At 47.6% G+C, this 20,981-nt stretch overlaps 6 protein-coding genes across 6 annotated transcripts; 1 reads left to right on the top strand and 5 right to left on the bottom strand.

Annotated features, from left to right (window-relative positions):
• Nucleotides 1–1,900: 1,900 nt before the first annotated feature.
• On the bottom strand, nucleotides 1,901–3,159 carry F5B22DRAFT_341316 (uncharacterized protein). Its single transcript, XM_047970889.1, has one exon. It carries the CDS (start codon nucleotides 2,846–2,848, stop codon nucleotides 2,060–2,062), a length of 789 nt encoding a protein of 262 aa, XP_047834799.1. The 5' UTR covers nucleotides 2,849–3,159; the 3' UTR covers nucleotides 1,901–2,059.
• A 3,545-nt stretch (nucleotides 3,160–6,704) lies between these two features.
• Nucleotides 6,705–8,196, bottom strand: F5B22DRAFT_658280 (uncharacterized protein; the record flags this gene model as incomplete). Its single annotated transcript, XM_047980112.1, has 2 exons — nucleotides 6,705–7,915; nucleotides 7,975–8,196. The coding sequence occupies 2 exons, from the start codon at nucleotides 8,194–8,196 to the stop codon at nucleotides 7,079–7,081; spliced, it is 1,059 nt and encodes a 352-aa protein (XP_047834798.1). The 3' UTR covers nucleotides 6,705–7,078.
• Nucleotides 8,197–9,018: 822 nt separating this feature from the next.
• F5B22DRAFT_589972 (ubiquitin-conjugating enzyme/RWD-like protein) lies at nucleotides 9,019–10,471 on the bottom strand. The gene is made up of 2 exons (XM_047973775.1): nucleotides 10,197–10,471; nucleotides 9,019–10,119 (listed from the first exon to the last, which is right to left on the bottom strand). The coding sequence occupies exons 1-2, from the start codon at nucleotides 10,243–10,245 to the stop codon at nucleotides 9,248–9,250; spliced, it is 921 nt and encodes a 306-aa protein (XP_047834797.1). The 5' UTR covers nucleotides 10,246–10,471; the 3' UTR covers nucleotides 9,019–9,247.
• A 247-nt stretch (nucleotides 10,472–10,718) lies between these two features.
• On the bottom strand, nucleotides 10,719–12,537 carry F5B22DRAFT_589970 (NAD dependent epimerase/dehydratase family protein-like protein). Its single transcript, XM_047973774.1, has 3 exons — nucleotides 12,162–12,537; nucleotides 11,689–12,036; nucleotides 10,719–11,540 (listed from the first exon to the last, which is right to left on the bottom strand). The coding sequence occupies exons 1-3, from the start codon at nucleotides 12,358–12,360 to the stop codon at nucleotides 10,984–10,986; spliced, it is 1,104 nt and encodes a 367-aa protein (XP_047834796.1). The 5' UTR covers nucleotides 12,361–12,537; the 3' UTR covers nucleotides 10,719–10,983.
• An 847-nt stretch (nucleotides 12,538–13,384) lies between these two features.
• F5B22DRAFT_658277 (uncharacterized protein) lies at nucleotides 13,385–14,975 on the bottom strand. Its single transcript, XM_047980111.1, has 4 exons — nucleotides 14,740–14,975; nucleotides 14,480–14,669; nucleotides 13,798–14,341; nucleotides 13,385–13,743 (listed from the first exon to the last, which is right to left on the bottom strand). The coding sequence occupies exons 1-4, from the start codon at nucleotides 14,941–14,943 to the stop codon at nucleotides 13,461–13,463; spliced, it is 1,221 nt and encodes a 406-aa protein (XP_047834795.1). The 5' UTR covers nucleotides 14,944–14,975; the 3' UTR covers nucleotides 13,385–13,460.
• Nucleotides 14,976–16,943: 1,968 nt separating this feature from the next.
• F5B22DRAFT_589964 (palmitoyltransferase PFA3) lies at nucleotides 16,944–19,350 on the top strand. The gene is made up of 2 exons (XM_047973773.1): nucleotides 16,944–17,467; nucleotides 17,585–19,350. The coding sequence occupies exons 1-2, from the start codon at nucleotides 17,269–17,271 to the stop codon at nucleotides 18,997–18,999; spliced, it is 1,614 nt and encodes a 537-aa protein (XP_047834794.1). The 5' UTR covers nucleotides 16,944–17,268; the 3' UTR covers nucleotides 19,000–19,350.
• The last annotated feature ends 1,631 nt before the right edge of the window (nucleotides 19,351–20,981 follow it).

The raw sequence follows: 20,981 nt of genomic DNA, 5'->3' as shown, positions 1-20,981 counted from the left end.
CTAATATATTCCTTTTACTTGTTGTTTTTCTTTCTTTCGTTCTTTGTTTTTTTTTTTTTTTCGGTGGGGGCCGGCCCTCCGCGTGGGATCCTGTCCGACCTCAAAAATCTCGAGAACACCTATTCGTACAAATCGTTGTAAGAAGGCTCCAGACGCTTTTCATTGACGTATGGTTTGATAATATAGGAGAGGGGCTATTTCAGATTACCTATGTAACTATTCATATTAGCTGTCAGACTTTACCAACTGATGCAACCTTTTGAAGCACTTTATGCTTGTCACCTACTATTATGCACTCTCAGTAGCCTGTGCTTGCGAGCTGAGGCTACTAGTGAGGTCAATTCACTCTGACCGTTTGGCCTGGGGCCGATTACGTAGATATGTCTGAGACCGTGTACGGCGGCGACGGTGGCTTAGGTCTCGGCCTGTGATGTACGGTAGATTTGTATCAGATATCCAATCCCCTCCCTCCCCTCCTCTCTTTGCTTTTTCTGCCGGAAGCAGTCTGAGACTTACGCGTGTAATACGTTGCTGGTGGCTTACTACTTCAAATCCAGAGGTATGGTACTTTCAAGGCTACGGCAAGCCTTTTCGTTTTTTAATAGAAGAAAAATAAAGCCATTTTTCTCAGAGCCTTTTCTTTCTTAGGGTCCAAAGGGCGCTTCAGCATGTGTCAGAATTGCGCCATATGAAGTCATCCCATTGCTATACATTGCGCTCACTCTCTACACCATACTAAATCATCCCACGCGCGTCATGTAAAGTAACTGTAATAGGGATACCTAGAGGAGTGCGTCTACGAAACTGTTGCCGAATATGCTCTTCTTCTTCATCATAAGTAACAAGCAACACGCCAGCAGCTAAATGGCGGTGGGCGACTCTAAATTTGGTGGCAAGCAGATTGTTCAGGATTATTTTGGTTCTCCTCTTCCGGCCCCCAAGTTCCCCCCTATTTCCACCTCCTCCCTCAAATGAAGTATGCTTACGATCGATTCCAGTTCGTTGGTAGCAAGGGAGATCATTCGCGGAGAGGGATGCCCAGATGACGAAAGGCGGGCGCATCTGTCTTCTCAAACGGACGAATGATATCACATCATCTTCTTCTCACCACCAACAGAACCCTGTCCTGCAGAAACCCTGCCACATTAAACAAGACGCGCAGATTACGTGTAGAAATAAATCAAAGCAGAGGAAGAGGGCGTCTGCGAGGGAGTCAACCAGCCGCTTAGCCACACGTTTCAGAACATCACTATCCATAAGCTACTGCTAGTGTAGTGTTGTTTCCAAATCCCCGGGCGTAGGTGTACGCCTCTTTGCAGAAGTGCTCCAATACGTTTAATAGTAGCGATATAATCCCCTCCCCTTCATATGCAACATCCTCGCGGTTTGTCTTCGAGGACGGTTGGCCATCGGAATTAGTCGGGCTGTCCATGCTGGTGCACACATACTCAGCGCATATGCACGTTTTCCATCTCGGAGCCGACTGTTGGCCCGGTCTTGATCCCTGAGTCGATAACGAATGAATGTATGGGCGGATGATGTATAGTAAAAGGGGGTGCAGTGAACGGCTACTCGCGTGCGGGGAAAGCGGCTGCTTGCCTGTACACTGCTTGTTGCGTGGCGTTATGCGCGTCGACGGCCAAGGCTCAGGTCACGTCAGCTAGGGAAGACAAGGTTTGGAAGTAGATCCTGCCTGTATACAATCTTGAACCGTAACGGCTTTGTCTGAGGGTGTGTACGTGTCACGCAATCTTTCGAAGGCAAGTATAAACGCTCTCGGCGCAGAACGGACGCGCCGTAGGAGGGGTAGTATCGGCGGCATAGATCCCAATAGTGAGATGCCGGATACACTCACGGCCCTATTATCGGTACCGAAATCAAGGAGTGAGGCTTTTTTTAGTCCGACTAAACTGTTCTTATTTCATTTTACCTTCATACGTGACCATGTCACCAATGCTGTTGTTCACATCATGAGCTGATGAAGGGGAAAGCAACGCTATCAATTGGGTATCCAAACTTTTCAGAAATGCATGATACATGAACAGAAGCAGGGTATAGTTCAAGCCCCTACCTCCCTGAACACCGCTGTTAAAACCATTACTTCCCTCCCCCACCGCACTGGTAACACCATCTTCAGCGTGTCAAGCTCCTCCCTCGCTGCTTGTATGCGTTGTTTCACGGGGCTCTCGACTTCAAACTGTGCCCCTGTAATGGCGTCCTCTAATTGTTGCACCTGCTGTTCAAGTCCAAGCTGGAGGCCTACCCTGGTCCCTGATAGTTCATCTACCACTAGCTGAGGCAGGCGTCCGAGCTTCGTCTTCTCGGTGTCGTGAACGAAGATTAAGGTTTGTAGAGAAGCAAGGTCGACATCCTTGGTCCACTGTATCGCCCTCCATGCGCTTTCGGGGACAATTGCGAGATGTTCGATCTTTTCAAAGTCTTTCGTCTTAGTCCAGAGCGTTGAGCACTCTGGCGTCAATTCCGAGTCTCCAAAGAATAGAGTATCACGATTGAAGTCGACGTATACTCTCGGCTCAGCTTTTCCAACGCCAAGAGATAGCGAATAATGTTTCAAGGCTTCGTGTCGAGCTTCAGCATTGACGTGTAAAAGAGCAGGCACCGTTGTGGTGGAATACCACGTCTCTGAAGCATCGAGGCCTTGTGGCAATACCTTATCTAGCGAAGTAGGTGAAGTTCTGCGTGAATAGGGTGACTTAATAACGACTGCTCTTGTTTCTGGTATAGCGAATTGCCAGATCTTGATACGCAGCTCAGCAGGGAGATCTGGGAATTGAGCGAAGGTATCCATTTCGTACGGCCTGATGATAAGTGGCGACGTGTGCTCCATGGCTTTATCCCGGCTTGTAAGAATAGTTACTCGCAGAAGAAGTAATCGTAGAGAAAGGTTGAGTGGACAAGATGCGTGAGTACTAGGCAACTTATATATTGTGTGTAGAACAGCCAATTAGATACTGCTTGGCATCATGTCAAACGTGAAGCGGCCGCCTGTCTTCAGCACCATAAACAGGATGTATGTAGTGTAACGACGAAATGAATAGTAAGAGGAGAATTTGTAATAGTGATCACATGCGGCTTGGTCACTGCCAGGGCACTCGTGTTTATCTCTGCTACTGATATGTACTAGAGGGGGAGACTATGTCCAAGTTTCGCTGCATACCAACTTAGACGACGAGGGCTCACTTATATGATGAATTCTATACTGTATGACTCGGGTCAAGGGTATTAATCATCCACCCCTCGGAAGACAGCCTCACACCGGGGCGACTGGGCAACGGAGACGAAAACAGTAGGCGTTCTCCAATGCACCCTGTGGTGTGTGATGAGACTCGCGACCATAAGACTAACTGACTGGAATGTTAGTTAGATAAGCAGAAAAGCAGCGCCACGAAACACTAGGCTAGGATCCTGAGTTTTACAGGGACACGGGCACAAACTCTTCCGCTTCCCGTCTACACAGCATCTACGTACGGTAGCCTAGGGCAAACAAATGAAGCTGCAACCACGCAATACCCGAGCGGGCACAGCACATCATATGATGATGATAACTCGGTGGCAGGAACTCGAAACGCTCGGGCGCCGGAGCCGACAAACATACAGTGACAAATGAGACTGGCGCTGCACCCAAGATCGAGGGATAGTTCTTCAGTATCTCCGAAATTCTCGGGGGTGGGCATTATAATCCTAACATAGTAGCACAGACGCCCTGCATCTGGAGATGGCCCTGTCAGACGGCGATGATTGGGCGTGAGCAAAGAGCGGAGGCAAGTGCAAAGAAGATCAGTAGCCATCGAGTCAGACGCCAATGGGGCCAGGAGTGAGGCTCAAGCCACCGTCATATTTTACTACTATAGCGCTACGGTGATATTCAGAGTTTTGCAGGGCGTGGGTAAGTTGGGCTGCATAGCAAGGGGCTTCGTCACCGATGGCATCAGCGCATTAATCACATCCGGTGCTAATGTTTGTACCGGTATATGAGCGCCACCAGGAAACATAACAGTAATCCATCAGAACAGGCAATCAGGGAGAAAAAAAAAATTGGTGTTGTAGTGAAGCGAAAGAAAGGCGAGAATATGAGAAAGAGGAGGTTTCTACTTAGGTACCTACCTACTTAGAGCCGACGAACAACTGAGATAGTGACGCCCTTTGATCAATAAGGTCTCTACCTATATGCCAACAAGTGCACTTATTAATTATCATAAACATCCACCTATATCGCAAGAAGTAAATCAACAAAGCAGCACTAGGACCCGTAAAGTAGCGCGATCAGCGTACATACTAGCTCGACAACGACAACAAGGACGACGACGACGACGATGACGACGATGACGACGGACTCGTCGATGAGCCCGTGATGCGAGGACTGCCTGAATTGTCGGGGGCGGTGTTCACTTCGATATGTAGGCACTATCTTGGCATTCACGTCTCAGGAGGAGACCAAAGGAGCCGAGTAATGGGAGTAGCGGCACGAGGCAATGCAAAGAGGGACGGATGGATGTACGCAGAGTGCAGTATGATGTATCGGAGGTCGGCCTCTTCTCATCCCGCGCCGACGCTTTCCGGCGTCTGTTGGGTTACCTAAGGCACGCCCAAGGCATGCGGTCGAGTGCCCCGGATGTGCAGGTCCACCTGACCAGCTACAGCTACGGTAGGCAATTGGTGATATGATATCCATGAACGGGTCCAAACCCTTCCGGCGGCTAGGGACAGTTATTCATACCATCATCATTCGGAAGAAGCAGCTCGAGTTCGTCATCGCAATTGGTCATTCGTGGCTAGGAGCTTGCTCAGTCGTGGCACGTGTGGCCTAGCAAGAATGCTCTATTAATTGCGTAGGCGTTTCGATTGGTTTCGCAGCTACCAACTCCACGATGACTCGCGTTGGTCAATGAATCCCCTGGCGTATAACAACCGATTTTGCACCATCGAAACGAGACTTTCTTTTTACGTGTACAGTTAGAAAGCAACCACCCGCAGTGGTACCAATCGACCGCGTTGGACTCTCTTCATATGTAGGTAAGAGCAACCCCAAACAAATACCCGACACGGCCCATTCGAATATTTCCATGACATGGGACGTTGTCTCGTGACTAGATTTCGGTCCCGAACATGATCTTTTGGCCTAGCATATTCAGATATACATAGTAGCCGCGAACTCTCCATCGTAGTCTAGGTACGTTTGCAATGCAATCCATACCTCTATCCCTTAGCACCATTATACCTGAACCATATCCGAGAGTACATGATGCCCTATATTTCAGGGCGAGCTTGTGGCGCTATTCTAGAACAAGTTGATACCAATTGTAACTCTCACATTGAAGGTAGCCACTAGCAAAACGCCCACTTGAAGACAGAAATGCTGGGGGATATATAGATGCGTATCCTTCGCCGCAACGTTTGAAGAATGATACACTGAAGTTTTCCTTCAAAGACGACTTGTGTCTGATACATCCAATCCCTACCCTAGACTAGAATGAGGTATAGATAGAGTTACCACAGCATATCACTAACGAGCTTGATGGCTTGGCTCACTAAGGAAAAATACTTTAGTCCCCTATCTGAAGTATCTGAAATGCAAAAGCCGGAAGTAACATTTTGAGAGAAGGAAAAAAAAGTATTCCTGTCATAATCGCCATGATCAGGTTTGAATTAAGCTACCCTTAGAATTTTCAACTATACGCCGCTAGAACAGGCTATAGAACGATAGATTCTAATGGTAATTAGTGCTCAGTGAAAATGCAAATAAAATCTCCTCCAGATCCAAGTTATACTTGGTTAAGCGGTTTACGAGTGATCGATTGTGTGTGAGAGTTGTTGTGCCGTATTCTCAACATTTGGAAATGTCGAAAATCCGGAGTATCAAGAGTTTGTTTCGCTCTGTGCATGTAGTCCCACTCTTACTACGTCCAGCTCGACGTAGCTGGTCCGATTGCGGCCACGAGGCCTCAGAAGCAGCTTTACCGAGTTTTCATGCTTAAGATAGCAATGACAGGGATACGTCAATACTGCTAGCAGCTATCGGCGGCCGGCACAAGGCTGTAGTTCGAAAGCGAAGAGGTAGAAAAATAGTACACTACCACTTAGCAAGTTGAAGCTCTACACATACTCACAGTCGTAACATCTTTTCTCATCTTGATATCGCATGTTCATTTATCGTCTGTAACTTGCGAAAGACTAGGCAGTCTCTATTTCTATGCACCCTTTGTAACTGGAGTGTTCTTCCGATATGCTCGCATCAAATCATCATTGCGAATTATTATCAATTGGTTTATCGGTCTAGAGAACCATAGCGAAGAGAACAAATATTGAGCATTAGCTGTTCGCAGGCCTTGATGTAGAGTGGTCTGCAACTTCTTTTATCACTTGCTTCCAAAGAAAATTATGCTACACATGCAAAATCGGCTACTCTTCTCCTCTCTCCTTTTTTTTTTTTTAATCGACCTCGCCTCTTTTCTTCCCTACAGCAGTTTGTAACTGTTAGCTTTTCAGACTTCATTCAGTAGCAATAAGTCACACTAATTAACTAACATCATGTATTCGAGATAGATGGCACGATAAAGCTGAATCATCAAACAGAGGGTTATTGCACGACCTTCATCTTGTCCTTATCTGCTCTCTGAGTCTCATGGTCATCACACTCAAATTGTAATAAAGTATAAACCCGGACGTAGCGCGTACAACTATTGCAAGTCAAGGCATTATATTAGGTACAATCTTTATATCTGAAGCCACACAATTAATTCTCCATGTTTTACACGGTTATCAGTTCTTGACACGCCTCCATAGAATACCGATGACTGAACGAAAAGTCTAGTGACATAAAACTTGGGATCTCCTCTAGCAGTATGAAATAGACAGTAGACAAAGAACAGACAACATAGATATGACCCCTACGGGAATAGAACAGTCAATTTCCTCGCAAGAATGAAAAAAAAAAAAAAATAAAGAGAATAAACAATGACAACGCACGCTGTAATAAGCTTAGCCTCTGATCCTTTCCTGTAATGCAGCCTACGGGTGGCGGATAGCCATTCTTTCGATTTGCCTTCTTCCTCTGGTCTTATTTCTCTCCTCTCTTGTAATCAGTATCTTTAGGCTTGAGAAGTCTTTTGTTGCCTGTCTCCACTGATGTGTGCTTTTTGGAACGTTGATGACGCCTATTTGCATCTTTACTACCAGAACGGGCCATATCATCCCCTTTATAAGGCTGGACATTTGTGGAGGAAGCCATATCATCTGCTGGTAGTTCTCGTGGCAGCAGTGGTCGTAACGGCCGCAGTGGTCGTACATAGGACGTCGTAGTGTTCGAAGTATTTGAGCTAGCTTCTCCAATCTCCTCCTGAGATGGCATAGCATTTCCTAGACCTAATGTGTCCCGTGGTTGCACATACCCTTCGCCTTGTGTTTGGTTTGGCATGTTATCTGGTGGGTGACTGTGCCCTTGCTCAAAATTTATGGACTGGATTGATGGTGTATTATACTCCTGCGTCATCATCTGGTTTGGTATAAATACCGAGGAGTTGGGTGATGTTGTAGAATCTGATGCAGGATTATGTGACATATTGTATTCTTGCCCGCATAGCTCATTGAGAGAGAAAGGCAGCATGCCGTAGTCCTGCCCCCATAACTGATTCGGTGAATACCCTCCCAACGAGCTGGATGCTATCCCAGGAGAGTAAGGGTGGCCGAACGATGCTCCAAATTCCTGCGGATATGTTTGATACTGTGTACTACTGTCACCAGCTTCGTATGCCGGTATGCCCCATTCCAATTGTGTGGTCCCTAGCTGCGTTCCCATGGCTGGGAACGGATTCGGTGCTGTTTGTGGAGCCTCATTCTCCTGTACCGTTGACGTGGATACTGGTATTTGAGTGCTTGGCGCCTTAGTTGTTTCGACCTAACGGTTCGATCAGTGGATTCGACTTGTCGATCGTAGTTAGTTGGTAGAATACATACGAGAGGCGGAGGCGGTGTTACACATATGTGACACTTTTTGGCATCTGGATCAAAAGAATCAAACCACCATTGACAACTGGTACACTGGGTCTCTATCTCGTAGCGTCCTCGACGTCTAGGCCATCTTCTCTCATATTCGTATTCGTCCCTGATGGGCCGGGTGTTGTCAGCCTTCTTCTTACGTAGCTTTATTGCTGGCGATGTGGGTGATGAATCTGTCATCTTTTATTTCCGATTTGATTCCGTGTATCATTTGATTCTATTGATTTGTATAGGAATTGCATTAGAATGAGACTAGGATGTGTCCTGCCATCTAGATGAGCTTGGAAGTCTGAATCGGCAAGCATATAATTAAGGGATGTCCTAATAGCCGTGCGTACTTAGGCAACAAATCTCTAAGCGTCATAGGAATGACCGGGTTTAAGTGATGACAAGTTTTTCTATCACAAAAATCTCGCTCAAGTGTACAACATCCCTTACAGTAACTGGGACTATGCCTGAACCCCGTCTAATTAACTAAATGGCAGGCTACGAGATTGACGCCGAGTGAAGCCGCGTACTACCCATAGCAGAGGTAACACTGTAAAATCACTACTCACCTGTTCACGCACGGGCTCTGGCTCTGTTTGCTCGCCGTCTGTCGCACTGGCGCATTTGCAGAGACCTATCACAATCTGAAAACTTCGCTGGTGCGTGTGATACCTTGAGTCATAACATCCCCATTAGCGGGTCACGCTTTGCTTTAAAGCTGCCAGAACTCATTCCGCAGACAATCCAATTCGGGATATTGATGTAATCAAGGGAGCACACAACAGCTTAAGATTGCGTTAACGCAAACTTGGCGGGATTGTCCACCCGTACGTTATCACCGAACTTGGGTCTCCCCGGCTCAGTTGCCGTAATACGAGGACCGTCTTATCCATTTTCATAGTATGTGTTCCTTTGTGCTTACAACGGCCGTAGACTACGAGACGCGGTGAGGCCGACATATGTGCTGTGGGGAGACCGCGCCAAGAGCGTATCTACATAACAAGAAGTAGATCACCACAGCATATCAGTAATATTCAAAATTTCCAAAGGGTCAGACAAATAGAGGCGCTGCCGTCTACAAATCTATAATTACACAAAATCTTAGTGTCTAGTAGGCTGTTTGAATTTGACGAACATCTACATAATGTATCCCAAAAGTTAGACTAGAAGCGCCAGACTCCACGCATTTACGTTCACTCATTCGCCTCACGGCGGGATAAAAAAAACCATGGCAATCTCCTCTTCACCGTAATATGATTTTAAGGATGATGGCAACTAGCATCATAACCAATGCCATGATAGCGTAGTCAAGCCAGGGCGGCACGCCGCCATTTGGATCTACATGTATCGTCCGCTGAGCTGTGGCAGGTCGCACCAACATCGGATCAGACAAAGGTATCCTTGTTGTTGGTGTCGGGGTAGGCACTCCTTGGACAGGTTGTGCTGGTTGTGGCGCTGCTGCTCCAGCAACCGGCGCATTCTGTGGCTGCTCCGGAGTAGTTTGTACGAAGCCTTCGGCTAGTTCAGCGCTCTCGGCATCTCCTGTCGCACCCTCGCCTGTGCTAGCTTTTGCCTTTTCCATCTCGTCGCGAAATCCCATCCTCAGCTCGGCGGGGATCTCGACCTCTTTCGACTTCGAGGATTCGCCAGTCTCGCGACATCGTTCTTCGCATTCGGCGATGATCTCCTCGTTTGTCCGCGCGCAAACACCGCAGCGCCAGGAACGACTTGATGCAGCAAGCCGCGTTCTGACTGCGTCACTTGTATCAAGCCCACCAATCTGCCCGCTCGCGCCGGTTTCCATGAAAGTGCGAAGAGCGACAAGAGCCGTCCGAACACCCCAGGCCGGTTGCCATGTCTCCTCGTGGTGACCAGATATACTTAGGCAGATTTCTCGATTCGCTTCAAAGCGACCGCTGGGCGTTGTAAAGCGGAACGATGGTGGGCTAAGCGGATACGTGGGGGGTAGTACAATACGGCCGTGGTATATACCCTCCGCAAAGGCAGATTTGGGAGGACCTCGCAACGTAAAGTGCCACTCGAAGAGGTCGGATTCTAGGGGCGATGCTGTGTAGTCGGGGGACGGTGAATTAGAGAGCTCGGCGGCTTCACGCACTAAAAATGAAGATGTGTCAGGCCGGGACCGACTTTGATCGGGTAGAGGAAAAAGGGAGGTGAAGAGGGCGATATACATATGCGCTTGATTGTGGGCGATTTGGTATTGAACTTGGGGGTAGCCATCGTGTCTATGTATCACGTGGCCCGGCAGCGCTCAAGGCGTGCAGGATGGGAGGATCTTCGGAGGTAGAAAATATTGCCTAGGTAATAATGCACATAGGATAGTAATCTATAACGCAAGAGGAGACGGGGCGTATGGCGTGGTAGAATGGTTTAGTATAGGAAGATGGTATACAATTCCACGTTGGGGGTCTTGGTGCTTTGTTGTGGCGGCTGAGGTGATGATGACTGACATGTGGCATCTGGCCAAGCTGGCTCTAACTGGAGCATGACAGCGGGCAGTAGTCCATACTAGGTAGGTACCTAGTACCCATAGGTACTTAAGCATGATGTGCCTACAGTGCATATGTGGGCAATCTGTACTATGATATAGCTTATTGCCACGGTGCTAAGTAGTTGCATATTTAAGCTACCTAGGTACCTTAAGGTCCCGCAACCTCTATCTACTTAACCTACCTACTTGTATGGTATATACATCTATCTACTTACACATTCTAAAGACTTCACAACGTTAGCTTATAAAAGTAAGGATTCACAAATGCGGTTATCAATGGTATAACCAGGGCGTAATCTCTTTGTGACTGCTAGATAACAAAGCGATAAATACAGGAGGAACGGGGACCAATGGAAAATAGAAAGCATAAGGTACATTAGGTATGTAAGCTAATATCGAAGACCCCGGTTTACCCCGGATTAGCCCTACAAGATATCCAATGTTATCAAGATAGACTGTTTCGCAATTCAGTGCCCTTTCTCTCGCCTCTCCTCCAAGACGGCTTCAACGTCATCACGAAAGCCTCTCTCCCAATCTTCCTTGCCCCTCAGAGGCTTCCACCCCAAACCGCGTGCTACCGTAGGGATGGTTCTCCCGCTACTCGCCAAGCCTAGTTCAACGAGGAGCTCATCCGCCTCTCCTAAGTACGACTTGGCGAAGAGCCTCGTACCATCCGCCAAGCTGAGGTTGTCGACTGGGAGATCCGGAAGTACGCCCAAGTCATGACATGCTCGCGCCACGCCCTGAGCAATCTCGCCCCATGAATGCCTCCCAACGCTCGCGAAGATGATGCCCTTCTTCCCCCAGGGAAGGGCGTCCCCTGCGTCGAGAGCCTTCAAAGCAAGGATTTCGTAGAGAGCTGCTAGATCTTGCACGTGGACGTGATCCCATTCGGCTCTGCCGTCGCTGATGACGACAGCGCGCCCGTGATCCAATGCGGTGGCTACGAAAGCGGGTATTTGAATGCTATGCTTTCTGAAAAGGCCCGAGCCCACGCCATATATGGTCGGCGCCATAACGACGACTGCGTTATTCCAGGTGAGCAGTGATCGACAGCTCGTTTCGTTTGAGAAATGAGAAGATCTTGGAAGGATATGGGGTCTTTGACACTGTGATCCCTAGCTCGAGAAAGGATCACTGTGAGAGATATTTCATACTAAAAAAAGACTCACGTGTGCGCACATCCAACTCGAGGCCAGCGTCCACGACGGCCAGCTCCGTCGTACGTTGAGCATACGGCTCTTTGGTATTTTGCGCAACTTCGAAACCATAAACGTCGTCAGCTACATCGTCGAAGGTACCACCCTCCGGTGATGCGCTGGAGACGGATCGCGAGCCTACATTCGACGTGCCCGACGTGTGAATGAACCAAGGTTCACTACCAGGATGGGTTCGCTTTCGCTGGGCCAGACCTTCTTGAATTGCACGCGTTGAAGGAGTATGATAACCGACGGTCGTGCTGATTACCACGTCATGCTGCGCGGCGACTGCGGTGGTGGTCTCAAGATCATCTAAATCACCTGTTGGTTTCGCGAGACATGCCGTGGTTAGCAACACGGGAGGGCTAGAGATACAATGATTGTATTTCACACGCGCAAAATCTACGACGGAATTATAAGTCAAGAAGCCGCGAAAGCAAACTCACTATAGAGTACGGGAATCACCCGGTCACCATACGTTGCTATCAACTTGGCAGCCCGGTCCGCGCCACGCATAAGACATGTGATGGGTGCAGATTGGATGCTTGGAGATGTGGAGTTGAGCAGCTGCGTCAATACTGATCCTCCTATAAAACCGCTAGCGCCAGTCAGGAGAATCCTGGGTTGGTTTGATGGATCAGCCATGGTGACAGAGCGAGGGAAGCAGAGCGTAAGGGAGCTAAAGTGAGGGAAAGGGGTTGGGAATTAGATGGCTTTGAATATACACTACTACTTTATAAAGCTCATGCCACAATATCAACATTCTCACTGATCACCACTTAGAGCTACCAAGACTAACGTGGTCGTACATTATTAATCGGACTTTAGTTAACTAACTCCTACGTCAGTTCCCCTCCCCCGTCTCAATCCCCGCGCCTAAGCCCACTATGTCCGCACCACCATATTTACTAGTATCCCTGTGAGTCCTGTTTTACCTATGTTTATGCCGAAATGTCTTATGTTAGATGTGGTAGCTCTGCTTGCTTGGCCGTAGATCAAGGCCAGCTTCGAGCTTCAGACGGAGGGCGTTGATGGGAGAAACTATGTTGTTTTACTTACGGGCTAGTCCTCTTGTTACACGATCACGGCGCATGTATTCCTCGTCTGGCTCACAGCTAGCTATTGTTGCAACAATTCGTTTATCCTCAGGGTTTCATCAGGCATGCCTCGCTATGGAGAGATTATATGAATCCCAGTGCCAGAGATTGGAATTGAATCCTTCCCTACAAGCTGTTCCTTCCGAGACCCTCACTGTTACATGGCCAAGATTACCAAGACCCACATGGGTCTTTTATCCCCTACCGCACGTTCGACGATAAGTGAAGCTATAGGTGAGGGAAGATGCGGAGTCACAGGGTCAGATTGTTATATGCAATTGACATCAACAGGTAGACAGAAGGAAGAAAGGGAGTTCTAGATTGTGCAAAGCTCAACGGGCGTAAATAGCCTAGGTCATCTCCCCACTTCGAAGGAAGAAGGAGAGGGGGGAAAGGACTATAGTCTTTAAGACCTAGTGAATCATTATTGACGATGACTAAAGTTCCAAGCCTTCTAGACCACACAGGAGAGCCATTTTTCACACTCACTCAGTGAAACCACAGAAGACGTAGGGCTAGCTTTGCTACAAAAGCAATAAAAGCGAGCCAACTACCAATCTACCCGAAGAGCCCCCTAACGCTTCCATTTGAGGTACATACATTGAAGACTTTTTCTCTTTCTCATCAATCCTATGATAGTCCTTGATATTATGCAGTCCGGAGTTTGAGAAGTTCTTGAACTGATTTGTCGTCAATGAAGAAAATGCCTGAAGGTGAGTGGAAGTCCAAAATGCCCCCGGTAATCTGACCAAGAGCTCTTCGAAAACCATCAGTATCTCGAATTGGGCAGGTGGTTGCCATCTCCATGTGGGTGATTAAATTCGCTACAGTTGTGAAGCTCTTCTTACAGCATATACATGAAATACGACCACCGGCATGGGCCGGGGATTGGAGATGACGAGTAAGAGAGAATACATCATAAAACTTCTTCCTGCATGGCTTAATCAGTATGATACCAGGCTCAAACTAGCACAAAGCTTCTTACTTGCAGATCTTATAGGGGCACACGAACTTCTCCAGCAGCTCGTTGTAGTATACAGCAGGGTTGTAATCGGGGTGATCCGGATTGATAATCAGCCCATTAGAAGTAGCATCATGTGGTCCCTCTTCTGCTGGGTGGTTACCAATTTGCAAGAGTCGAATTTTGTCATTATGCATTGACTCTCTGAATGCGTTTTTATTGACACTGCCCGTTGAGCTATCGTATAAAACAGGCGGCGGAACGGCGTTGTAAGAAACCGAACTTTTGCTGGGTGTCTGGAAGACGGTGGCTTTGAGGGTTGACCAAGCATTATCTTTCTTCTTCTCATCGCGCGGATTTGGTGCCGTTGATCCTTTAGGGTTGGTAGGAAGCACTGGAAAATCCTCACTACGGTAGTATAATGGGTGGGCATTCTCTGCAGAGATAGGGGCTGGTCGAGAAGGGAAGTCTGGAGTCACAACAGGCGGAACAGGTGCTGTATCTTCCTTGAGGTTCGAAGCCCAGGTATTTTCCTCTCCTTTAATGTGACTATCTTCGTGTGGGATCACTTGCAGCTGAGTTAGTTGTGATAGACGAACGATGTGAGTATTGACGAGGAATTGCGTGACGTCTGAAGGAGCTGTATCTGAGGACATTGGATGCTAGCAGAAGTCAGGCTGAGGGAATTGGTTGTCTGTTTACTTACTGTCCTCCAACTTCATTCTGCGCCGCTCGAGCTGTTTCGCGAACTCGAGATTCTTCTCTCGAAGTCTCACTAAATCGCTGGGGTAGATGGCACTGCATTTCCCACTCTCTAAATGTTCCCAAAACAAACCGGCGCGAATAAAGTGAGATTGACATCCAAAGCATTCAAGGTCGATTTCAGGCCGATGGTTCTACACAGGCGCAGTTTTGGTTGGGTTACGGCGGCTTGAAAAAGCTAGTGGATAGGGGTCTGTTACGTACTTTTCGTTTGTGATCTCGGAGACCGACTTCAGACCAGAAGCACAAGCAGCATTGATCGCAAGAAAAATGCCTTTCAGCAGCTTGGTGCGTAAGAAGCTCGTGGATGTTGGGGTATTTCACGTTGCATTTCGGACAGATAAGCGACTGGAGTGAAACATCTACGTGAGAGTGGTCGCTCCTCACGCTTAGAGCCTTGGTGCTCATCGTGTGATGCCGAGTAAAACCTAGGTAGCTACTGCTGCGTCCCTGTTATATTAATTTCGTGCAGTTGGCTATGTGGCTGCGTGGTGACTGACATGCTAAGGTCGCGCAACGATGCCGTGGTAGAAGCTGAGGCCGTCTCGTATGAGTCGGGCTTTCGGAGGCTGCACAAGCTAGAACTCGAACTTCGGCAGGATTGAAAATATGAAATAGAGTATACGGTAGGTACAACAGCGGGGAACTATAACAATGAGGTAAAGGCACGCGCGTACGCGTTATGGCGAGAGGAAAGGTATTCTGATTGTATCCACGGGAAAAGCTGTGAGGAGGCAGGTGAGATGGTGAGGTGAAGAGAAGGAGCCTTGGGATCACGTACCTTCCACTAGTTGGGTCAAGTACAATACATGCATAGGTACTTATATGAAGTACAGGTAATGCGTTATGGATATGAGGAACACAAACATCTGCAACCTAAGTCCGTGTTGTGAAGGAGGAGAGCACAAATCAGGGACTGTGGTACCAAACCGAGGTCGTACCTCTGCCGACAGAATCCGACAGTCACAACTCACAGTCACAGGAGCTGGTAACAGGCAAAGCAATGCTTCTCTGAGACTGACCAAGACTTCTTCGCAGCCTGGAACGCAGGTTTTAAAGCGCCTCGTTCCGAGTAATCCTGAGATATTATAATTTGCCTGAACAGATTGGGCGGACTTTACGGCCTTGGAGACTAATTTGAGAAATCCCACGATGTAGGACCAAAGACAATATCTATCTATGGGTACCTAGTACTAACTAAAGAAGATCGTTTGTAAGGACATATACCTATATCCATGAAACTACTTGGGCAGGAGCCCTCTTAGGTAGGTTAAGTAGATCATATACATACTGGATTGAATGGACTAAGCCCTGGTATTGATAGATCTGACAGTTGAAAAGATTCTAGCGCCAATCTCAATTTATAACATAATAGCCTTGGCCAAGGAGTATGCTTATTCGAGAGACGTGCCCTTCTCCTAAAGTGAGGAATCAAGTTATCTTCAAGTAGAGATTAATCGGGAAGATCAAGGTTCTCTGTTGTCGAGATGTGCTATTGTCGGCATAATTGCCTGGGAATTCGTGAGGAGACGAGTTGAGGATTCATGCATCATCCAAGTATAAGTTGAATGAATACCATAATACAGGACGATGTTCTATTTACCTAGGTAGTTTGTGAAAACCCAACAGGACTGCAAGCTATCCACAACGTCGCAAGAGCGGGTGCTCTTTGTTTATCAATCGTCAATCTGAGGGGCTTTTTGTCGAGATTTCCCAAAATTTCCGAGCTTGATGGAAAATGGGACGGAAACCATGCTTCTTATGAATTGAGAAGGCTTTCGGCCTACCGTATTTGTAAGTTGTCACATAGGCAATGGTCAATGTGTATTTTATGTCAGCTTAGCTCGGCGCAGGCCTCGATCTACGTTTGGTAATCTCAACTCTATCGCATCATCTTAGTTGCGTGGGATGGAATTGCCCTCGCCCTAGACTATTTGATACATTTCCTCTCTTAATAGATCACTTGAGCTCAGCAGTAAACCACAACGCTTGTTTCGTGATTTGTCACGTTCGGAATACAACGACGCGTAATCAAGAAGGAAACCCATGGATCCTGAATCAACAACGGGCATACAATATGGTAATATATATTCCAGTAGAGTGCGATGCACGATCATGAGCGGTCTCTACATATATATAGTTTCTATTGGTATGCGACTAGCGTGAAGGGAAAGTAACTCGAAGCGGTTCATCAGCAGCTTCGTGACAATAGATTCAGGAAGAGCTGCGCTGCGCCGCATTATTAACTGCACTAACGAACAGTAGGTAGGTAGGTACCTATTGGGTGCCTAGACAGCCTTACCTAATGCCCCTACCTAGGTACATAGGCACTACTTACTAGGTACCGTAGGTAGGTAGGTAAATGCCATTGTTCTGGGTGCCTAGAACGTATATGTACTAGGTGGCCTACCTAAAGTAGATAGAGCCCGGGTGTACACGCTACATCATATGTAGGACTAATAAGGGGCCTTTAATAACATGTATAAGCCAAGTATTGATTCTTACAGCACAAATGCCAATCCTTCCATCCCAACACGTTACAAATTGGCTTGCCGGCGACGGCGACGGCGACGACGACCACAACAACGACAACAACAACACCACTAAGCCGCCAACGCTCGCTCATAATGTGATTGTATTACGTAGCGTTGTCGAAATCGTCGTCTTGTTTTCTTCACTCGTCCCTCACGGGGCTCGCTGTACACACCATTGCCCGTCTTTCTGCCTGCGTCCATGGCTCGAGCCTCGTCGCCCCCGTTGCCATCATCCAACATGTCTCGACGGTGGGCGCGTAGAATAGAGCGCTATTGCTGTCGCGGCCTGACATATTTCCCCCTCACCTTCGTTTACGGGATCACCACATGGGCTGTCTGGGTCGTTGTCAAGATAGGTTCCTTTCCTGTACCCAAGGGTGCGCCAAAGGGCTGGACTGGTAAGTCTATTTCCCTCGGATCTGTCGGCGCATATCCGTATCTACGAGAACAACGTTTTTATGTAGATATGGGTCGCTAAACACCAAATCCTGACCGCGACTGACGACTTACCACAGGAACCGGCTCTTCCATCGGCGGTCTTGCCCTTTACACCATGCTCAACTGGTGCTACACAACTGCCGTCTTCACTGATCCTGGAAGCACCACAAATGACATGGGATACTCGAGTCTGCCCACCTCCGCCGTGCCGATAGCAACCTCGTTCACTGTTAAGTCCAATGGAGAGCTCCGGTTTTGCAAGAAATGCCAGGCTCGGAAACCTGATCGTGCGCACCACTGCTCAACATGCCAACGCTGTGTGCTGAAGATGGACCACCACTGTCCCTGGCTGGCTACCTGCATCGGCCTCAGAAATCACAAAGCCTTCTTGCTTTTTCTGATTTACACCACTATCTTCTGCTTATATTGTTTTGCCGTGTCCGGGACATGGGTTTACGATGAGCTCCTAACTCAAACACAATATACTGACACCATATTGCCGGTCAACTTCATTCTACTTGCCGTTATCTCAGGGATAATCGGGCTCGTCGTTGGTGCCTTCACTGGCTGGCACATTTGGTTGGCCAGCCGAGGGCAAACCACCATTGAATGCTTGGAAAGGACGCGGTACCTCAGTCCACTACGGAAGACTTTGCAGCACCAGTTTGTAGCCCAGCATAATGGAGACGGTATAGCACTACCTAAATATGGCCAGCAACTTCTTGATATGCATGCCAATGCGCTACCAGGGGTTACGCGACCAGAAGAGGGTGAGGTCACACTTTCCAGAAACGATGGAATGCCTCCACACGCATCATACGAAGAAATGGAACGATACCGTGCTCGTAAACGGTATGAGGAATATATGGACGAGCAAGATTCGGAGAAGCTACCAAATGCTTTTGACCTCGGCATAAAACAAAATCTGTTGAATTTGTTTGGTCTTCGGCCTGCTCTTTGGGCCTTGCCTATACCGACTACGGTGAACAATGGCTGGACATGGGACCCCAATCCCAAGTGGCTAGAAGCGCGAGATCGTCTTGCAAATGAGCGCGAAGCCCAGAGACAGCGGGAACGCGTTGCCGGTTGGGGTGAACCTGATACACCAGTAACACCTTTTTATCCGGATCAACCTCAGGGTGCCGGCAGACACTACTTGGCATCGCCAGTACCATCCAGTGGACGGCGGACCCCCTCAAAGGCGGACCGAATCCTAGGCCGAGACCCTAATCTCTACGCGGATGAGCCAGCGAGTTCTATGTCCATGAAGACATTAGATCGAAGTGGCCGTGTTCTCAAAGACGAGCTATATATGATCAGCGATGATGACGATGAGATAGGAGAAGCAACTGCAGAACATAGAGCTATGGACGTTGTTACAAATGGAGCTTGGGCTCGGAATGGAGTCAATGGCTTGTTTAGAAAACCAACCATGGGTAATAATAAGACCTCACAGAAACACGTTCCTCATGAAGATGAAGGAGTGGATTGATGAACTTGGCTATGATCTTTTTTCTAGGGGATGGGTATCACATAGGATTCATTGCGGTTACCGGGATTACCACTTCCTTGATAATGAATCTGCATGGCCATGGCGTTAGGTTTTGTACTTTATCAGAAGTCTCTTACAGACTCAAGCATCGATTGTATTGCATTTATCATGTATTATGCTATTGCTGACTCGGGAATCATGTGGTTATCATGGGGTTTACACGCGATATTCTGGCTTGTACACACGCACACGCACATATGTATATACGTAGATCTATAAATGGCATCACTAATTCAAGATAGTTGGCGCCAGCCTACCTTCCAATTTGTGCTTGACATCCAGATGGGCCTGACCTAGGCCCGGCTGCACCCTTACCTCGCTGGCGTAGTAAAAGGGGAAGCCGTTCCTACCCCTTTTCTTCATTGCTAGACAACTCTTGAGCCCTCATATTCAGGCGCACCTGAAGAAACAACATGGTCCGCATGGCGTATTACAGGGAAGGTTGTTTCACGCGGCTCTAAATTCACCCCGTCGGCCAAAGAGCTTTTTTGTTGTTGTGCATTGTGGCTTCTTATCTTCGTGTTGACACGCCTGCTTCGTGAGGCGCCATTGAAGAATGCATGTCTCGCAGTTCGGGAACCGATATGTGTTTTCCTTACGTCTCGTAATCTATATACAGCAATGTCAATATATAATTTCTTATTGCGTGTTAATGGGTTAAGTCTAATAAGCTCATGATCATTATCAGTTGGTAATCATCATCTACTTGGACGGCCGAGTAGGAATCTGGACCGAGGTATGTCTCAGAGTGTGGGATGGCAGGGTAATGATGACGCAGGCGGTTTTGCAGCAAATTTGATTTGATATTTGCTGTTATTCCTCTCACCTTTGTCTCTTGTCTCTTGTGGATATGTCTACATGTTCATCTTTGAAGCCTATTCTACCGTTCTTAACGGTTTTATCCACTAATGAGTACGGCCTCAGGCCTCCCTCGGAGTATCTTTCCGTACTCAGTACTACTTTAAACATCTAATGAACATGTTTAATTACGTTTGATAATCTAGAGGTGCAATCAACCAACATCTAGAGCACCGGGCGCTAACAACTGGTCTTACACCGACAATATGAACTTGACATAGCACGGGGTCAAGTAGTCAATTTAAGGTATGAAGTTTTGTATTGTTAGACTCTTATGGTACAATGAACTTCGCCTGTTGAGATCGAAGCGCCACTCACTATGTGTTCTTCAATGAATTCCCATTGCTTGGCATGCGAAATCCTATACTACCACCCCATCATCTAACGACCGAGCTCTCTAACCTCGCTCCCCCATCTCCAAGCCATCGCTCACACCCTCGCCTCTGCAGCTTCAGTCCTCGGGATGATTGACATTACAAAGTCGTATTCACCGCCTCTTGCTTCTTCTGCTGGAGAAAGAAATCGAGAGGCCATTGGGAAGTGCCGTTCGACGCTCCGCAGTAGAGGAAGGAGGCGTCCAAGTTCCACAGCGTTTATGCACGCAGTCGAGAAGAGAAGATCTGCTCCCATGCGGTATACCGGTTACGATGGCAATCTTTCTTGACATAGCACTGCATGAAGCTATTTTACGCCATGGGGGCAACGGGACACGAGAGATGGGGATGACAAATTGAAATGCCTGGCGTCAATGGTATTATTTATTTGAAGCATTATAAATTACCTTTATTGATTATTATATTGAAATCATTTCCATAGTCCATTGACCGTAGAGACTTATATGGATAGCTAATTGGTAGTTGACTGGATCAACTTCAGGTAGCCACCACAGCGGTGTATCAACCTGGTTTTGATCTGTTTCAGCGCCTCCTTTCACCCTGATCCAGGTACTAGCAAAGATACAAATAAGGCAACGTAACGGTTGTAGTTGCTACTGATGCAACTCTCTCATTGGCTTTTCCAGTCCATTTGTTCCGTCCCTTTTGCCCACCCATGTCAACCTCTAA

This window comes from Xylaria bambusicola, assembly GCF_022495145.1.
Source record: "Xylaria bambusicola strain CBS 139988 unplaced genomic scaffold F5B22scaffold_4, whole genome shotgun sequence".
Taxonomy (NCBI): Eukaryota; Fungi; Ascomycota; class Sordariomycetes; order Xylariales; family Xylariaceae; genus Xylaria; species Xylaria bambusicola.
The sequence above is the reverse complement of the archived record's forward strand: the minus strand, read 5'-3'. Positions and strand labels throughout refer to the sequence as shown.